General features: G+C 43.3%; 2 protein-coding genes across 13 annotated transcripts in view; both read left to right on the forward strand.

Annotated features, from left to right (window-relative positions):
- ptprq (protein tyrosine phosphatase receptor type Q) overlaps window positions 1-17,339 on the forward strand; it is a 38,308-nt gene extending 20,969 nt beyond the window's left edge. For 8 of the 12 annotated variants that reach the window (XM_081715762.1, XM_081715768.1, XM_081715764.1 and 5 more), the window contains 26 exons: window positions 3,281-3,592; window positions 3,789-4,064; window positions 4,299-4,450; window positions 4,547-4,688; window positions 4,807-5,088; window positions 5,432-5,758; window positions 5,882-6,000; window positions 6,119-6,305; window positions 8,539-8,780; window positions 9,024-9,090; window positions 10,559-10,717; window positions 11,018-11,237; window positions 11,476-11,549; window positions 11,666-11,765; window positions 11,885-12,013; window positions 12,273-12,317; window positions 12,735-12,761; window positions 12,996-13,077; window positions 13,285-13,375; window positions 13,459-13,535; window positions 13,661-13,795; window positions 13,915-14,040; window positions 14,146-14,294; window positions 15,413-15,548; window positions 15,659-15,782; window positions 15,914-17,339. In XM_081715762.1, coding sequence (XP_081571888.1) covers window positions 3,281-3,592; window positions 3,789-4,064; window positions 4,299-4,450; window positions 4,547-4,688; window positions 4,807-5,088; window positions 5,432-5,758; window positions 5,882-6,000; window positions 6,119-6,305; window positions 8,539-8,780; window positions 9,024-9,090; window positions 10,559-10,717; window positions 11,018-11,237; window positions 11,476-11,549; window positions 11,666-11,765; window positions 11,885-12,013; window positions 12,273-12,317; window positions 12,735-12,761; window positions 12,996-13,077; window positions 13,285-13,375; window positions 13,459-13,535; window positions 13,661-13,795; window positions 13,915-14,040; window positions 14,146-14,294; window positions 15,413-15,548; window positions 15,659-15,782; window positions 15,914-15,951 — 3,818 coding nt within the window. In that variant the 3' untranslated portion in view covers window positions 15,952-17,339. Of the gene's footprint in view, window positions 1-3,280; window positions 3,593-3,788; window positions 4,065-4,298; window positions 4,451-4,546; window positions 4,689-4,806; window positions 5,089-5,431; window positions 5,759-5,881; window positions 6,001-6,118; window positions 6,306-8,538; window positions 8,781-9,023; window positions 9,091-10,558; window positions 10,718-11,017; window positions 11,238-11,475; window positions 11,550-11,665; window positions 11,766-11,884; window positions 12,014-12,272; window positions 12,318-12,734; window positions 12,762-12,995; window positions 13,078-13,284; window positions 13,376-13,458; window positions 13,536-13,660; window positions 13,796-13,914; window positions 14,041-14,145; window positions 14,295-15,412; window positions 15,549-15,658; window positions 15,783-15,913 lie in introns of those variants that run through there. The other 4 variants (XR_014124126.1, XM_081715765.1, XM_081715770.1 and 1 more) reach the window with 4 other exon arrangements.
- Window positions 8-2,163, forward strand: LOC145658544 (phosphatidylinositol phosphatase PTPRQ-like). Its single transcript, XM_081715772.1, has 4 exons — window positions 8-658; window positions 795-949; window positions 1,224-1,369; window positions 1,689-2,163. Exons 1-4 carry the CDS (start codon window positions 531-533, stop codon window positions 1,926-1,928), a joined length of 669 nt encoding a protein of 222 aa, XP_081571898.1. The 5' UTR covers window positions 8-530; the 3' UTR covers window positions 1,929-2,163.
- Window positions 17,340-18,169: the final 830 nt, after the last annotated feature.

Here is an 18,169-nt window from a genome sequence, read left to right on the forward strand (position 1 = left end):
TGTTTTACTGTGTGTATGTATGTGTGTGTGTATGTGTGTGTGTATGTGTGTGTGTGTATATGTGTGTATGTGTGTGTGTGTATGTGTGTGTATGTGTGTGTATGTGTGTGTGTGTGTGTGTGTGTGTGTGTGTGTGTGTGTGTGTGTGTGTGCCCAGCAGGAGAAACCTCAGGAATAAAATGGCATTTCTGTACTGTTTCTTTTTACAGCCAAGATGGTGGCAGACTTGTCAGGGCAAAACACATAACATATCAACACTGACTCTCCAATTTTCTCTGCAGCTTCGGCACAGCACTAGTTTCCGTTTGTTTTTTTGAACCCTAACAGGCACTCACCTGCTCTCTGAAAGTGGAGGTTGTACAGAGAGAGCTGTTATTGTTTGTTCGTGTATTAGTGTGTCAGGAATGACAGATGGCAGGTGCATTTGTACACCACTCTCACCCACTCTCAGATAAACTAACGGTTGGTCTCCAGAAAGAGCAGCTTTTTTACTCTTGTGCCTGGTAACCAATAAGAACTCTTTTTCCTAAATGACAGTACCAGGTTCCCCCCCACAGTTCTTGCGTGCAAGGAAGTTGTCAGATAACCAAGTAGAGTTGTCATGGCAACCCCCTAAGGAGGCCAACTCTAAGATTCTGTACTACCAAGTGAGGGTGTGGTAAGTGTTCTTAACTATTCCTTAACCAAATCAGAGATTTATGAGACCTGGTCATTTGCAGTGTCTTAAATTTGTGTGTGTGTGTGTGTGTGTGTGTGTGTGTGTGTGCACGTGCGTGTATGTGTGTGTGTGTTAGGAACTCGAGTTCTGAGCTTGTGTTCAATGTGACTGAAACCTCGGTAGTGGTAAGTGTGGATGGGCCAGGCCAATACAATGCCTCAGTGAGTAGCTGGACTCGCCTTGGAGATGGGGATGTACTGATCCACATTACCTTCAGCACATCAGAGTCAGGTCAGTGAACACACACACACACACACACACACACACACACACACACACATCCTTACCCATCCCATCCATAGCCTTCTCCTCTCCATACATAATCCTATACATACAAAAAATCATTTTAATGTTAATCTGAAGTATTTTCCTGGTGTGTGTGTGTGTGTGTGTGTGTGTGTGTGTGTGTGTGTGTGTGTGTGTGTGTGTGTGTGTGTGTGTGTGTGTGTGTGTGTGTGTGTGTGTGTGTGTGTGTGTGTGTGTGTGTGGTGATCCTCTTTTTCAGAGCCCTCTGATCCTCCCCAGAACATATTGTACACACTACTCTCCCCTAGTACAGTGATGCTTAGCTGGAGCCCCCCATCCCAACCCAATGGGATCATACAGTACTACACCATCTACTACAGTGACAATATCACAGTTTCCATCCAGGTGCACACTCACTCACCTACACACACACACACACACACACACACACACACACACACACACACCCACAACCCCCCCCCCCCACACACACACATATGCAAACCCATATACACTCAATCACACACACATGCACATACACTCCCCCCCCACACACACACACACCCACACACATAATGCTCACATGAAAACCACAAAACAAACCACCCCCATCCCTTCACTGCATTGTGCGCTACCATCGTGAACACACACCTACCCAGTACACACCCATTCACATGCATTAAACACAGAATGCATCCCTCTGTGCCTCTCTGTCCCTGTGTAGCGGGGGGCAGGCCCAGAGGAGAGGGCGGTGTTGGCGGGCCTGAGACCAGGGCAGGAATACTGGGTGTGGCTGAGCTCCAGCACCTCCCTGGGTGATGGGGGGGTGAGCAGTGCGGCCATTAACTTCACCACGCTGGAGGACGGTCAGTCTCCTCACACAGGCAGGGCAGGACAGCAACTCTGCACCGCTTTTCCAATCGGCTTTCAGATACCTCCCCAGAAAATCGCACCGAAATGTTAGCACACAGCCCTGCACCTCACACACGTGCATACAGACACATATACACAGAGACACACATACACACGTGCATACACACACACACACACACACACACACACACTCTTTTATGCTCAGCAGGTCTGTGAAAGGGGACAGCTCTCTGGTGAGCTGCAAACTGTGATTGTCATGTCTTCCAGAGAAGCTAAGGGACTAGTCAGAAAGTATGTGTGTGTGTGTGTGTGTGTGTGAGTGTGTGAGTGTGTGAGTGTGTGAGTGTGTGTGTGTGTGTGTGTGTGTGTGTGTGTATTGCTGGTTGGGTGGGTGGGTGGTTTGGGGGAGAGAGGGATTCATCCTATTTATTCTGAGACTCCAGACTGTCCCAGCTTGTATTTTCTTTCACTGGATTTGCTGAAGTAGAGAAAACAGCTTCACTGTTGGCCGCAGTGCTGATGATTAGGCTACTGCAATCAGAACAGACGACTGAAATGCCTGCAGTGTCGTTGTAAGCACAGGGATTTAGATGGTAGATCATCACTGGTTTCGGTGTGATTTTGGGAGAAACGGTGCAGAGCTGACCCCTGACAGAGAAAAAAGTTTCTCCCCTGGTGTGCGAGGCTGATGAAGTGTTCCACATCATCAAGAACCTCTCTCTCTTCCGCATTCTTTCTATTTCTCTCTCATTCACTGATGAACTATTCCAGATCATTACAAGAACCTCTCTCCCTTTCGCTCTCTTTTTCTCTCACCCCCCCCATCCCCTCACTCTCACTCTTCTGTCTCACTCGCTGATTGGTTGTGATTGTGTTTTAGTTCCTGCAGTTTGACTCTAGTCCAGATCACTGTGGGTTTCTTTTCCCTGGGCTCAGTTAAACTCTTTTTTTTTTTCAGAGCAAACCCTTCCTTCCTCAGCTTGTTTTACAGGGCGATGGATGGCTCTTTCCCATTGAAGCGACAATAACTCCCTCTCTCCCCATTCCTTAAACACACATATGCCGTGCATGAGAGTGCAGTTTGACCTGACATTGTTGTATGAGCCATGAATGATTTTTTTGCTGTTGTATGTATGTTTTGATCACTGATTCACTGATTAAATTGTCTGTTCTTGATGTAAACTTGTTGCTTAATGTACATGTTTCATTTTGTCTGCACTGAACATGTTTCTTAATATTAATTGAATATCAATATTTATAATCACACTTCAGAATAGGGAACACGGTGTATTTGACAGTTTTTTTTTCTTTAAACTGACAGCAAAAAGACAGTGACATCCAAGCTCCTTTTCTGAGAGGAATGACTTGTTCCCTGTTCTAAAGTGTGGCTGATCATTACTCTCACACCGGTGGGTTGATTGAGGTTGTCTCTCCCCGCTGCAGTGCCCAGTGGCCCCGTCCACAACCTCTCAGCCCAAAGCTTTGGCTCTACAGCTGTAGTGATTAGTTGGGATCCCCCTCTGGAGCCCAATGGCAGAGTCTTCTACCTGCTGAGCTTGCAGGAGGTGGGCGTCACTCACCCCTCCATCAACCGCACGGACAACCTCACTATTACGAAGACAACCAACGACACAGTGTTCCTCTTCACCAAGCTCAGGAAGTATTTCCCATATTTCCTCCAAGTTACCCCAGCAACAAAAGCAGGCTCTGCCCTAAACCATACCTCTGTGCTGAATCTAAGAACAGATGAAGACAGTAAGCACCTGCAATAATTATTAAATGCAGATACACACATACACACACACACACACACACACACATACACCCACCCACACACACACACAAATACACACAAACAAAAAATCCACATACTTTGTACACATAGACTCACACACATATCTTGGCACTTTTAACCGAAGCTGAGTTGCTCATCTTTGTGTGCATGCGCTAGTCCCCAGTTCTGCTCCGTTGCTGGCCATGAGCAGGAACCTCTCGGCCACCTCCATGCTGGTGTCGTGGTACGCCCCTGTCGAGCCCAACGGGGAGATAACTGACTACGCTATAGTCCTACAGGGCCCTGGTGGCTCCAACAGCACATCCATACCCGACACCAACTTTACTCTTACACACCTCATGCCATACACACCCTACAACCTCTCCATCTCGGCAGTAAATCGCAAGGGCATGGGCCCCCCCCTCATGCTGGCCCTGCACACTGATGAAGCAGGTAAGATATATCATGTGTAGCTCAGTTTGAAGTAATTAGTTGTGAACTGTCCCCACTTGCATCTCAGGGTATAGTCTTACTCTGTTATCATCATTGCATTTAAAAAGACCATTCAACCCTTAAATTGAACTATTTTGACCCATGAAAGGGGCTGTTGTGGGTGATTGAACAACGGAAAGATAGCGTCATATTTGACTCCCTTGTCTGTGTGTGTGTGTGTGTGTGTGTGTGCAGGTCCAATGTCTCCACCACGAAATCTGAGTATCTTTAACCACTCCTCTGCCTCAGTGTGGCTCCAATGGGAGCCGAGCCTGGAGCCCAACGGCCTGGTTCAGCATTACGGCTTCAGAATAGTGGAACTGAACACAAACACTGTTACATATCAGGTGATTACCCATCTGGTGTGTACACGTGTATGTGTGTGTGTATTTGTATGCATTTGAAAACATAGCATTTATGTCTGATCTCCGTGTTTGCTGTAGAACTCTTCAGATGCGTCCACTCAGGCGGAGCTAAGTGGCTTTCGACCTCATAGCTCATATGAGATAAGTGTGTGTTCTTACACCAGAGCAGGCAACGGAGACCAGTACAGTCTTCCTGTCACCTTCACTACTAATGAGTCGGGTAAAACGCACGTACACACAATACACACACATGCACAAACACACATACACAAGCACTGTGTTTCTAAAATAAGGTGTTTCCAAAATCTGTGAACACACGGCTAATGTGTGTGTTCCAGTGTCTGAGGCAGTGGGGAATCTGACCTGTTCAGGCCTGGATTGGGATTCGGTGTATATGGAATGGGAACCCCCAGTTCATCCAAATGGCGAGATCTTGTTCTACCTCATACGCTCGGCAGACCGTGAAGTAGAGGCGCATCCTGTAAGCCCCACACGCACTTTAGTATACACGTTCGGCGGCCTGCAGCCCGCCACTGTCTACACCATCTCTGTGGCTGCGGTTAACTCTGCCGGCGCAGGGGAGAAGGCCAACTGCACAGCCGACACGCTGCCAGAATCAGGTACGCCACCCTGGGAATGTCTGTGTACTACTACAGGCTATTTGGTTTAGATTCTTTGTTTCTCTCTTATTGCACGTGTTATTTTTTGTCCGTTTTTGTGTCTGGTTTTCTTTATACATGACTGACTCAATAAACGTCTCTCTATCACTCTCTCTCTCTCTCTCTCTCTCTCTCTCTCTTTCTATCTCCCTGTCTGTCTGTCTCTTTATTTGTTTTATATTTGATTGACTCAATACATTTCTCGTTTTCTTCCTCTTCCCCTCCGTGTCTCTTACTGTCACTTTTTTGTTCTCTCTATCTGTCTGTCTGTCTGTCTGTCTCTCTACCTGCACTGCCACGGTAGTTCCTGACCCTCCTCAGTCCCTGTCTGTAGTGAACGTTAGCTCTGATGCTGTGACTCTCAGCTGGCTCCGCCCTGCCAGAGTTCCTGGGCTCTTACAGGGTTACAGGGTGGACAGCCAACGGCTGGGGAGGAGCTGTGAGCCAGAGGCAGACAGAGACTGTGTGGAACACGAGGTGGCACTGTCCGTGAACAGCACAGGAGTGAGCGAGAGCGTCACGCTGTCCCCTCTGCTTAAGTACAGACGCTACCGCGTCCGAGTGGCAGCGCTCACCCAAGCTGGGACGGGGGAACCTACAATATGGATCCACATACTCACTCTGCCAGGCAGTATGTCTATTCAGAAACGCATACCTGCATGCAATTCCTAGATGTGAGGTCAGAAGAAGTTATACATGCTTATAACAATTCACAATGTCTCTCTCTCTCTCTCTCTCTCTCTCTCTGTTTCAGATCCTGATTCCCCCCCACGTGCTGTCTCAGTGGTTCCTTCCTCCACTGGGATGAAAATAGAGTGGGATGAACCAGACATAATTTCAGGGCCCACCTCTTATCTCATTGAGATTGTCACTGTGCGTGAAGTTTATAAAGGCATGAACTAGACTGATACGAATTGATTAGCTAATGAAGAACTCGGTTTCACTTTCATTTCAGTTCAAGGTTGTCTCCTCTGTTCTCGTTCTCTTTCAGCTGGATGGTCCTTATCGCAATATGAGTATAGTGAGGCAGTCAGGAGAAATAATGACAGTGATTGTTGGGAATTTGACTGCATTTACCCAGTACTCAGTGACTGTCATTGCCTTTACTGGGGATGTGACCTTTGCCCACCGGGATGGCAAGGCCTCTGAGCCTGTTCTTGTCAGAACCCTGGAGGAAGGTGAGGGACAGTGTGTATGACTCTGAGTATTCAGGTGTTTCTGTTTTATGATAGTGTATGCATGCGTTCAGTCTGTGTCTAATAAACACAGGCCTACTGGTTCAAGTGCAAGCATGTTTTAAAATCAGAATCACTTTGCATGTCATATTATGTGACACATGCATCTGCATCAAAGGGCACTTAAAATGGACTTGCTTTCCATTAGATATGTTGCCATAACAAAAAGATGATATTTCAGAATAGAAGTCTGAGGATATTTCAGGTGCCTCCTGCTTCTGCTTCTGAAGGAAAATTTTCCATGCAGATGTTTCCAGGCAGTTTACTGGGTGGGAGGAGTTTGCTGTGGTCTTGTAGACATGTGGTCCCGTAGACTCTTGCCCAGGTGTTTGGTGGGTGGGGGGTTGGGAGAAGTCAGTGGTTTCGATCCTAGAACAAAGAGTTTTCCAGCTTAAGCAGATGATCACAGATGTTGTGGGGATGCTGTCACTGATGGCTGTGCAGGAATGATTCAGTGTTTATTTTACATCATGATATCATGATGGCAGCAATGTTTGCATCCCAGCTTAAGTTGTTGTTTTCACTCCTAGCGATGACTTATTATTTTGAGCAAAGCGTGTGAGGCACAGCCATCCTGCTAACTGATAATCACTGCATGTGATTAGGCTTATGAGGCTCAATCATCTGAAAACTGGTGTTTTGAATGAAGTTAGGCTTCCACAGGCTTGTGGAAATCATGCATGCACTTTCACACCATGAAGATTCTGCTCGTCTTGTGGGTATTGATGTAGGAGCTCAGGGTTGCTGGTCAGTGAGTAGGAGGGAGAGACCATTCTGTTGTATCATGCTGTGCAGTGCAGCACACGCCCTCACATCTGGCAGACCGCTTCTGGCTCTTCTAGCAGTTTCCCACCTGACGGAAACACACAACACCATCTGCTTTTTTTGGAAGCCCAATGGTGCTCTCCTTTGTGGAGACCGTCAGAGCGTGTGTATCACTGCAGCGTCTCCCCTCTGTGCTGTGTGGGTTATGGAATGGGGTAAGAAGCCAGTGCTTATGAGCCAGGTCATCAAGCAGCTAGAAAGCCATTGTGGTTGGAGTCATTGTGGTTGGAGGCATCACAAATTACTTGGGTGTTTGCTGTTGGATAAGGAAATCTGATATACAAACATGTTAGCTTGATTATGCCAACCAATATGGCTGGCATGATGGTGTTTTACAATGGCTGAGATTCCATGACCTTTTAGCTAATTCCCTCTGGAAGCAACCAGTTGCCAGAAATTCAAATGTTGTTAAGACCTGCAATGGACAGATATTCCCCAGTTGTGCAAAGTTGTTCTCTCTAAAACTTGGCCTCAGTACATACTTCCAAGAAAAATACATTTACTCATTAGCCAGTCATCATCACAAGAAAATCTTCGCTGTCCCTAAAAGCACATTCTCATCTTATTCAGTTGGCATGGTCTTCTAACAATGGCAAAAAAAAGTTATTGTGTCATAAATAATGCCGAATCTATGCTAGGCTTTTTACAGTCTTACAGCTGTTTGCAACCTGTAATTATTCACACCTATTATCACTCCGTATTCAGTTACAATTTCATTCAGAGAAGTGTTTATGTAGGAGACTTCAAATGGTTATCTGGAGCAATAAATATGAGTACATAGAAACAGGTTAATTAACTACACAAATAAATCAAGAAACACATCAGACAAAACAGGCTCAAAAGCTTTTCACAAATAAGTAGCCTATATACAGTAATTATGAAGCTGCATAATTTAATATGGACTGTTGAGAGTAAGGACAGTGATTTGCCCATTTTGCTTTAATTCCCAACTTTACCCCATTTTACTTGTAAGCTCCCACTCTGTAAATGTTGCATGTGGCTCTACTCATGGGCCAAAGTGTCTGTAACTATACGTCCAATTTTCCATCTAGTGTTCCTGTATATATCCCAGCTTCCGCATGGGAGCTTGTCTACACGGTTCAGACCCGTCTGCACTGTTGAATGTTAAAATCCCAAGATGGTACAGGAGAAAAGAAGGACCGACGTTTATAGTGTCCACTGAGCACTGGCTGACAGGCTCTGTAGGGAGACGAGTGCCATGCCTGAAATATTAGATCAACACTGATGTGCATGCCTGAAGTTTGAAACCTCTAATGCATTGATTTGGTGCAATATGGCTTAATTATCTAACTGCCATAGTAATTAACATCTATTTTGTATGCATTGTTAGAGCCAAAAGGTCCTCCCAGTAACCTGACCTTGACGGTGATCCCGGAGAAAGTGACCCGTGTATACGTAACATTCTTTCCGCCTGACGAACCCAATGGAAACATCAGTGCCTACCGTGCTTACATCTACTGCGAGGGCAGGTTCGACTTCCAAATCGAAAACCTGCCCATTGTCAGCAAAAAAAACAACACCATGATGGTTGTTATAGACGGTCTCAAAGGAGGCTACAACTACAGCATACGGGTAAAGAACCTCACACTCTCACATTCACATTTACATGTGCAGCATAAGTGTGCAGATCAAGCTAGATCTTTATTTTTATTTTCTTACCCGGTGAAACCCTAATGAGCGAAAGATCTCATTTTCATTATGAACCTATTTCATGTCATTAAAGCAAACCGTGAGGCAATAGACTAAATACCAACAACACTGGTGATGCATGAAAAACAGCTGAGTGCTGTGGACTTGTTTTTCCGTAAATCTCAGATAGCTGCAGTGAACGGAGCGGGATCAGGACCCACCTCCGAAGTCCGAGTCACCACGGCAATAACAGGTACTGAAAATTCTACCCATCTGTCACGTCGTTTGAATTTGTATGCTGTTCTGCTCTTTTAAAACTCAGTTTAATGCACTTGAATGTTTCAGAAATATTCCTAAACATGCTAAAGTTTTTAAAGAGGGACCGGGTGTACGCCACACTAGGACACTATCTGCCAAACATAAACAAAACTTTATTCAGCACGATATCGGGAAAGAAGATGACAGAATTATATGTAGGGGACTCAAACCTAAACACGAGCCGTACCACAGTTGCGATGTCAAAATTGTCATGTGTCACGTTATGTATGGCACCACTGATTCCATTTTGACTAGAAGTCACATCTAGTCTTGTTTACAGTTCCGAGGTGATAGATCTCAAAATGTAATAAGCTTTATTATACTTCTAGGTCTATGTAAAGTTGCCACTGTTGGGCCCCTGGGCAGGGCCCGTAACCCTCAATTACTCAAGTTGTACTCAGTCATAATTGTAAGTCGCTTTGGATAAAAGCATCAGCTAAATGCCATAAATTTAAATGTAAATGTAAAGCACTTTGAATTTCCACTGTGTATGAAAAGTGGCTGTTTTGCCAGTCTTCTAATCTGTATATCTCTTTGTTTTACTGTCATTGCTTGTACCACCTTGTCCACTTGCAAACATTGTCAGGCCTTTGCATCCTACTTCTTGTGTTTGAAACATTATCGTAAACCTGTACGGCTGGCCTCGGTAACTTGCTAGAAAAAGAATTTCCATGATGGCTCAAAACTAAAGGTGTAATTTAGACTAGGGTTCATTTGTTCAGGAATCTGGGGCACAAATGTCACCTTGCAGTAAAAAAATCTTTGTATTGTTTGATTTTTTTTTTTTTTTTTTTGTTTAAATGGGATAGTAAAAGCTGGTATGTTTATTGACTAATACTTAATGCTTGAAAAATGTGTTTTTGTTTTTTTTCTGTGTATTTTTTCTTCCTCTGACCTTCTGGGTTAATTCTATGCCAGTGAGTCAGCATTCAGTTCCAAGCCAAGCAGAATGAGCAAACACCATTTCAACACTATTGAAAAGGCTTTAGCAGTGTGATAATTTGGAAAACTGGGCTTATGTGGTTATCGCTGATGAATAACAATACAATTAAGCGTAAGACAATAATTTGCTCATTTTTCTACCTAAAAATATTTTCACTCAAGTCCTTTGGTACAACAGGTGTCTGAATCCTAAATATGGCAATGCGTGATGCTAGCTACAGTCAAAGTCCAGACGCTGTGTTCCTGGACAGTCAGGGATGTGTGTCACCATATGACTAATCCTGGCATGCGTGTAACCCGCTATGTGCCTTGGTGCCATTGCTCTGAAGAACCTCATGCTTAAAGCGGTTATTTTCTCTTTTCCATTAAATCCAGGCTGGCCGGCCGTAGCCAGCCTGGTTCCACAGGCAGTTTGTGTGAGTTCCCAGCATCACTGCTGTGTTCTGATTGCTTCCTGACAGCCCCACCTAAGCCTTACCTGAAGCCTCTGGTAGCTCTGAACAGCGAAGGCGACATCATTGCAACATCCAAAACCATTACTATTAAGATGCCACTGTGCTTCTTCTCTGATGACAATGGTCAAGTTCAGAGAATTCAGGTCATCGTCTCTGAGCCCACAGGTACCAGTAATACACTCACAATTCCAATACCACTTCACACTTCACTTATGGAACTTATGCATTGGTGTTATTAATAAAAAAAGTCACTGCTCTTTGGCTATTTTGGATTCTTGTGCTTTCTGTCTCCTATACTTTATAGTAATTACTTAAAATATCTAAAGTTTGTATGCCTGCTGTTCACTCCTGCTAAACAGGAGTGAATTATTGTTTACAGTAGAATAGGTTTTGTCTTGCAGCATAGCATTTGTGGTGAATAAATTTGGAGCTTTCAAATGAACAATTCTGTGTGTTTCTTTTCAGTGATGAACTACAATAACGTGTCTAACTGGAAGAGTGTATTCTTCAATTCGTCTGCCCCATACTTCACTGACAAAGGCTTTCCGAACCTGGTCTGCCCTGAGAATAAAGAGCACATGGACATACTAACCACCACATATGAGATAGGAGCAGATGAAACCTGCCTTTCTGAAACTGCACAAACCCTCTGCAATGGACCCCTCAAACCCAGAACTCACTACGTGTAAGGCATGCACACACACACACACACACACACACACACACACACACACACACACACACACACACACAGAGAGAGAGCACAATTTATAATAAATTCTTTTTGGCACCATACAGAAAAGTTTTTTACAGAACAACACGTTTACTGACTGCCACGTACTCCCACCCCATAAGAGTCCAAGCAATACTGCAGCTAAAATCACATGTCTTTGCAGTAATTAAGTGTTTTACTGGTTTTGTAGATTCAAGTTCCGTGCAACAAATGTACTTGGCCACCACACAGACTCCGACTACTCGGAAATAGTTAGAACAGCAGGTAAACCTGGAGGACATTCTCTCCATTAGAGAACAAAATGAAAAGAGACCGAAGTTCCTTCATTATCAATCCTCCTGACACCATTCTCCTGCACCCTCTCTGTTGTTCCCTCCCAGATGACCGCCTTTTGACTCGGAATGAGCAGATCATCCTGGGAGTGCTTCTTTCGTTTTTTCTGGCGCTATTTTTAATCTTGATTATATATGCATCTGTGCGGTAAGAAATAATATCAGAAATCATGTTTTAAGTCTTTTTTGGATGTTTATTAGAAAATAAATATTAAAATACATTTTAATAAACTATTCTGAATGGTGCAACCTTTTTTATCGGTCCAGTGTCCATCAGAAGCAAAAGGAGGGCGGAACCTACTCTCCACGGGAGGCTGAGATTATCGACACAAAGCTGAAGCTGGACAAGCTGATTGCAGTGGCTGACATGGAGCATAAAGAGGAAAAGATCAACCGGTGAGGCAGCTGAAACCCTTCAGCACATCCTTACATTAGCGTCTCCCAATAAGCCATGGCTGTGCTCGCCGCTTGGTCAAAGACCTACGTTGACAGTGTTGACGTATTGTTGTGACCTCTTGAAGACAAGCTGGTTCATAACTTTGATCCTCAGCTCAAGTCCTGGAATATGCACACACACACACACACACACACACACACACACACACACACACACACACACAGACAGTCACCTGGATCTCTCATTCTTTGTTTTTAGGTACTCCTCTTTTTTCTTTAAGAGGAAGGAGATATTTGTCATCCAGTAAGTGTGTGAAATGATGCAGCCACCTGTGTGTTCTGTCAGCATGTTCCCATTCGCATGTCCTGGCATCTGCATCTTCAGTGTCCTGTCTCATTACATTTTCATAACTTTGACAGCATCTGTTCATGGTCAGGTTTCATGCGCTTTCACTGTTTATTTGCTTTATAAGAAATTATGTTGCTTAAAAATCTGTAAATATCATTCCGTGTGTCAATTTAACCCTCATGGTGAATGCCTTGTTTTGTTGCAGTCTGTGATCTTTGTTTGATACACTAAGTTGTGTGTCTATATTGTGTGCTGTGGTGGAGAGCAGGCTTTTAGTCTTAGAACCGTGAGCTAAGCAGATAACATTGTGAACCTCTTTTTAAATTTATTTTATGACACAGTTTCATTTAATCTCTTTTATTAATATTTCAGGCTGCTCAGTTATAGGAAATCTCTCAAGTAAGTGATATATAGATTAACAAATTTTATCTATTTTGGTTAACAATCACCATCACTAAAAATGTTTGCAGTCTTCAACTGAGGCAATACTAGTAGTTTCAATATAACACACTTGCTTTGATGGAAGGTGTGTGGTAATTTGGTTTGCTTATAATTAGGATAAGGAAGGTGATAATAATGGATATCCTTATTTTGTTCCCAATTTGCTTTCCTCTCCTGTTCACCCAATTGTAGGCCCATCAGTAAGAAGGCTTTCCTTCAGCATGTGGAGGACCTTTGTGCCAATGACAACACCAAGTTTCAGGAGGAATTTGCTGTAAAGTCCAATCACTGTTTTGTGTGTGTGCGTGTGTGTGTGTGTGTGCGAGTGTGTGTATGTGTATGGACGCCTACACGTATGTGTGTGTTTGTGTGCAATGTGCATAGCGGAAGAAGCCTAACAAGTTCTACTGACAAAAATGTCACCTGTGTGAGATTTGGCATGACTGATCTGTGTTGTGACCGTTGAGTCTCTGTTTTGTAGGAGCTGCCGAAATTACTGCATGACCTGGCTACATCAGATGCTGACCTGCCATGGAACCGCTCCAAAAACCGCTTCACAAACATCAAACCCTGTACGACACGTACTCAGTGTCTGACCCATCCTTAGCTGTCATTATTTTCTCATCAGTCTAAATTCAACTGTTGATCTTTCTAGATAACAATAACAGGGTGAAGCTGCTGTCTGAGCCAGGCATCCCAGGGTCTGATTACATAAACGCTAGTTTTGTCTCTGTAAGAACCTCAAACCTCCGCACACTTATCACTGTCTACATCTATGTGCTATGCATTTCTGCTTTCTGCTTGTATGAGTACTGTGTCCCATTCTCTAACCTCTTCCTTCCTCTCTCCCTGTGCAGGGCTATCTGTGTCCTAACGAGTTTATAGCTACTCAGGGCCCTCTGCCTGGCACAGTGGCTGATTTCTGGAGGATGATTTGGGAGACCAGGAGCAAAACCATTGCCATGCTCACGCAGTGCTTCGAGAAGGGCCGGGTAAGTCTGCATCTGCCACAGATCCTAAGTACACAGGGGTCATGGCACACTGAGCTCTGCTTTTCTCCTGGCTCATGTCTTCCAGTAGATACTGATGGCGCCTGTGGCCCTTGTTGCAGATTCGCTGTCATCAGTACTGGCCAGAGGACAACAAGCCTGTCACTGTCTTCGGTGACATTGTCATCACAAAACTAACGGAGGACATGCATCCTGATTGGACGGTCCGAGCTCTCCGAGTGGAGAGGGTAAACCAGCATACAGGAGCAGTCTACTCCTGACCTCAAACATGCTGAGACAATCCCAAACGCACGCTCACCCTTTCTCCTCTTTCTTTGCATGTTGTCCTCCAGCATGGAGACTACATGGTAGTGCATCACTTTAACTACACCTCGTGGCCAGAGCATGGTGTCCCAGAGTCCAGCTCCACGCTCATCCAGTTTGTCAAAGCTGTCAGATCGAACAGAGGCCATGACAACACAACCATCGTAGTTCACTGCAGGTCAGTGATCTGTGTTAAGCCACCTAGAGAAGCATGTCTCATGGTTGCATTTAGGGTCATGTGTGCATGTGTGTGGTTAAGGGAGAAGGCTATAATAATCCATAGGTTGGTGCTGATTGATTTGTTTATAGAATATTTTGTAGTTTGTGACCATTTGGATGGTTTTGTTGAATATCAGATATGTACCTCTGCACATTGAAAATGGTCTGTTGTTTAGAAATATAGGCTCCATTGACCTTAGCGGTAGCTGGAACACTGGCAGTAACACTACCATGGAAGTAGCAGATAACTGCAGAATACTTTGAGTCATGAAGAATGACAGATCAAGAACACTTCTTTAAGCACAGATGTAGGCATGGATGTGTCAAAGAAGAGAACACAACAGAGGGTTTAGCAAAAAATGCAAGGATCTAAAAGGCCAGTCTACAATATGCAAACATCCCAATTAAATATTCTGGATACATGAGGCAGACGTTAGCCTGTAACAGAGAATGGGGAATAGGATGGTGATAGAAAAAGAACTTCTCATTGTCCAAAGTTTCACTTCCGTGAAACATGCTGGTATAGATGTGTTTGGCAGAAATCTGAAGCAAACACTCAAAAACGTGTACAGAAACCTCTTCATTGATGAGATCCAACCAAACACATCAAAGGTCAGTGAATGACTTTGAAAATGGCTGGATGGTAGGTATGGCAGAGTATCAAGGGGAGGTGAGCCAGCGTCTGGTGATGAATCCACTAATAATCAGAAGGTTGCTAGTTCAATCCCCACAACTGCCAAGTTGACAATGTTGGGTCCCTCAGCAAGGCCCCTAACTTCAGTGGCTCAAATTGTACTTGGTGATAGTTGCAAGTTGCTTTAGATAAAAGTGTCAGCTAAATGTGAAATGGATTTGATGTGATAAATGGCACAACAACTTATAGTTCTCTACAAGTGCACTATGTGTAGAATGGCTATGAATCCTATATACCTACTGTACTTGGAAATGCCCTTCAACTGAATGAAGCTTTTAAACTTTAAACTCATTTCATGTTAATCCTGCTCGAGTTTAGAGCCAAAAATGGCAAAAATGCATTGTGGACCTCACTGTGTGTGTGTGTATGATGTGTCTGCGCAGTGCTGGTGTGGGCAGAGCAGGAGTGTTTATAGCTCTGGACCACCTGATCCAGCATGTGCGGGACCATGACTTTGTGGATGTGTATGGCCTAGTGGCAGAACTGCGCACCGAAAGGATGTGTATGGTGCAGAACCTGGTAAATCTCTCTCACACACACTGTACTAGGGCCAGTATTTTACACCATCCTGGGAAAAACAACCCAAATTGACTGGGATACTTATGTGAGTCTCCTTCTCTGTCTTTCAGGCTCAGTATATGTTTCTGTATCAGAGCACTCTGGATCTGCTGACCAGCAAAGGTAATAGTCAGTCTGTCTGGTTTGTCAACTATTCAGCTCTGGAGAAGATGGACTCGTTGGATGCTATGGAAGGTAAAATACTGTCAGAGAAGGGAAGAGGAGAGAAGCAGGAGAGATGTATTACTCATTTTCGTAAATGCATGCTAAGGTGTCATTTACTGGAATAAATATAGCTAAGGAAATGTATCTGGCTTTATTCCCAGGTGATGTTGAGTTGGAATGGGAAGAAACAACAATGTAAAGATTGACATTGGTTTTTATAGACTTTTGTCTGCGATGGCTTCACTCAAGACTAAGAGACACAAAACAAATGGGTGAGCTCTGAATGTAGACTTCTGGGACACTGGGGCCAAACAGAGAGCAACCACATGGACATCCTTTCACTGGCAGTTCACACACACATACCGTGTGTCTGTACATGTAGTATACACATTTTGTAATGTATCCCCAAACCTCTACACTGCAGAACTGTGTACTGCAAATGCAGAAGAGTGCATGTCAACAGGAAATAATGTCATGTAGCAATCATTAACCATTTACCATTAATTGAAAGGGTGGTTCACTCTGTTCCTCAGGCCTATACTCTGTATGATGTAGTCTTCTAAACGTACTCAGTCGTACCCAATTCACACGGCCCATGTGGTGTCATTTATAATCTGCACCATGGGATACTTTATCTCTGCCTGCCATTAAGCCTTCTATAAAACAGAATGCTGCAAATTATGACATCATTCATTTATTCAGTACATCGCATGCATCAGATAAGGAAAACTACCAAGTCAAATTTTTATTCTTGTTTCAATTATTACGTTTTTTATTTAAATTATTAAGCCAAATGAGTGTTTGTGTCAGGAGTTAGTAATATACATAGTTATTTGAGTTTATATATTCAGATGAAGCAGTGTGTGTTTGGAAATGCATTTGCGTATTCTTCTGAAATTTGCAGTGTGTGACAGAATAATGAAAAGTTATGTAGTAGATACACATTTGCTTTTAACTTCTGTGCTGTTAATTTCAGTATCTAATTGTTAATTGTTAGCAAAAGACTACTACACTATAGTATATAATAGAAATGAGAATCTAACTATATTGCCAATATTTCTGGAGTGAAGTTCTATCTGCAAAAGAACGATTTAGGAATGACATTTCAAACAGAGACCCTTTGCACGCATAGCTGATGGAGGACTTCTGACTGAAACATTCTGTTTCGCTGGAAACCTTGTGTGCTATACTGCTACTGCATGTCAGTGTAGTTCACTCTCTTTAAATGCAATAGAAGAGTAATGAGGCAAACATTTAATAGCAATGTTTGGAGAATCCATAAACTTAATAAGGAGATAGATCATTTTAAGGCCAGGATTAAATACACACATTAAACCCTAACCCTAACTCTAACCCTAATTCTGACCCTAGCCTACTTTTTAATAGGTTTTTAGCTGGTTTAATTCACCAACTGAATTATGATCATTTTCAATTCATGGCTTGTACTGAAAATAAGTTGATGAAAACAATCATGTTCCTCCCACCTTTTTATACCACAAGAAACTTGTCACCATTCCCAATAATTTGGAGCTATGAAACTGACTTCTATGGAGCAGTCTATACCTTCAATAATAAAAAATAATTTAATGACAATATTTGTTTGGGGTTTTTTGTTTGTTTGTTTGTTTGTTTGTTTTAAATCATTAAGGCCTATTGTATTAAACTTGTCTAGGATATTCTATCCATATGTCATGGCATTACTGGAAACCTCAATAAATCCAAATTGGATTTATTATCCAGGTTTGTACAGAATGGTCCTATTTTAGTATTTTACTAACTGTTCTCACCCGTGAGTAGTACTTGGAGTCAGAGCTGAAATAATTTAGACTTAACCCAATTTCTGACAGGTTTAAGAGGAAATCTGTGGGATATGCTCTTATGTCAGTTCTTGCATCAAGAAAATGCTGTAAAGCTCTCTTTTAATGTACATTAAAAAAGTAGGGAGCTGGCAGGTAGCGTTTGTTCTTTCAGGCATTCAAGGATTATATATAAGTAGAGTGCTTCAGTAGTTCCAAGAAGTTAAATCGCATTATTCATGCTACTCCACTGCCCCGTTCCCATCACAGGCTTCAAGTAGCTGCTTGAATCTGATTTAAAACCATGAATGTACCAGCCCCTCCCTACATAAAATCAACAGTCAAAGCCTGATCCACTTTGAGTTTCAAGTATGGCTAGACTTGAAACACCATCTTTCAAGTCTCATGGAAGACATGCAGCAAGACTTTTCTCCGTCCTGGTTCCCAGATAGTGGAATGAACTTAGACCAGCTATCTGAACAGCAGAGTCCCTCACTGTCTTCAAACACAGATTGAAGACTCATCTATTAATGAAGTATATTTACATTCTGCATTTCAGTACTGTTTCTTCTTTCTTCTTTCCAGGTATCAACACTTATTAAAGTTTGGTGCTGGACCCAT

Source organism: Electrophorus electricus, chromosome 6, assembly GCF_041902795.1.
Source record: "Electrophorus electricus isolate QZ-2024a chromosome 6, ASM4190279v1, whole genome shotgun sequence".
NCBI lineage: Eukaryota > Metazoa > Chordata > Actinopteri > Gymnotiformes > Gymnotidae > Electrophorus > Electrophorus electricus.

Coding starts and splice junctions, on each gene's coding strand:
- LOC145658544 (XM_081715772.1), top strand. CDS start 531: ATGACAGTACCAGGTTCCCCCCCACAGTTCTTGCGTGCAAGGAAGTTG. Junction 659..794: donor TACTACCAAGTGAGGGTGTG/GTAAGTGTTCTT, acceptor TGTGTGTGTTAG/GAACTCGAGTTCTGAGCTTG. Junction 1,370..1,688: donor ATATCACAGTTTCCATCCAG/GTGCACACTCAC, acceptor GTCCCTGTGTAG/CGGGGGGCAGGCCCAGAGGA.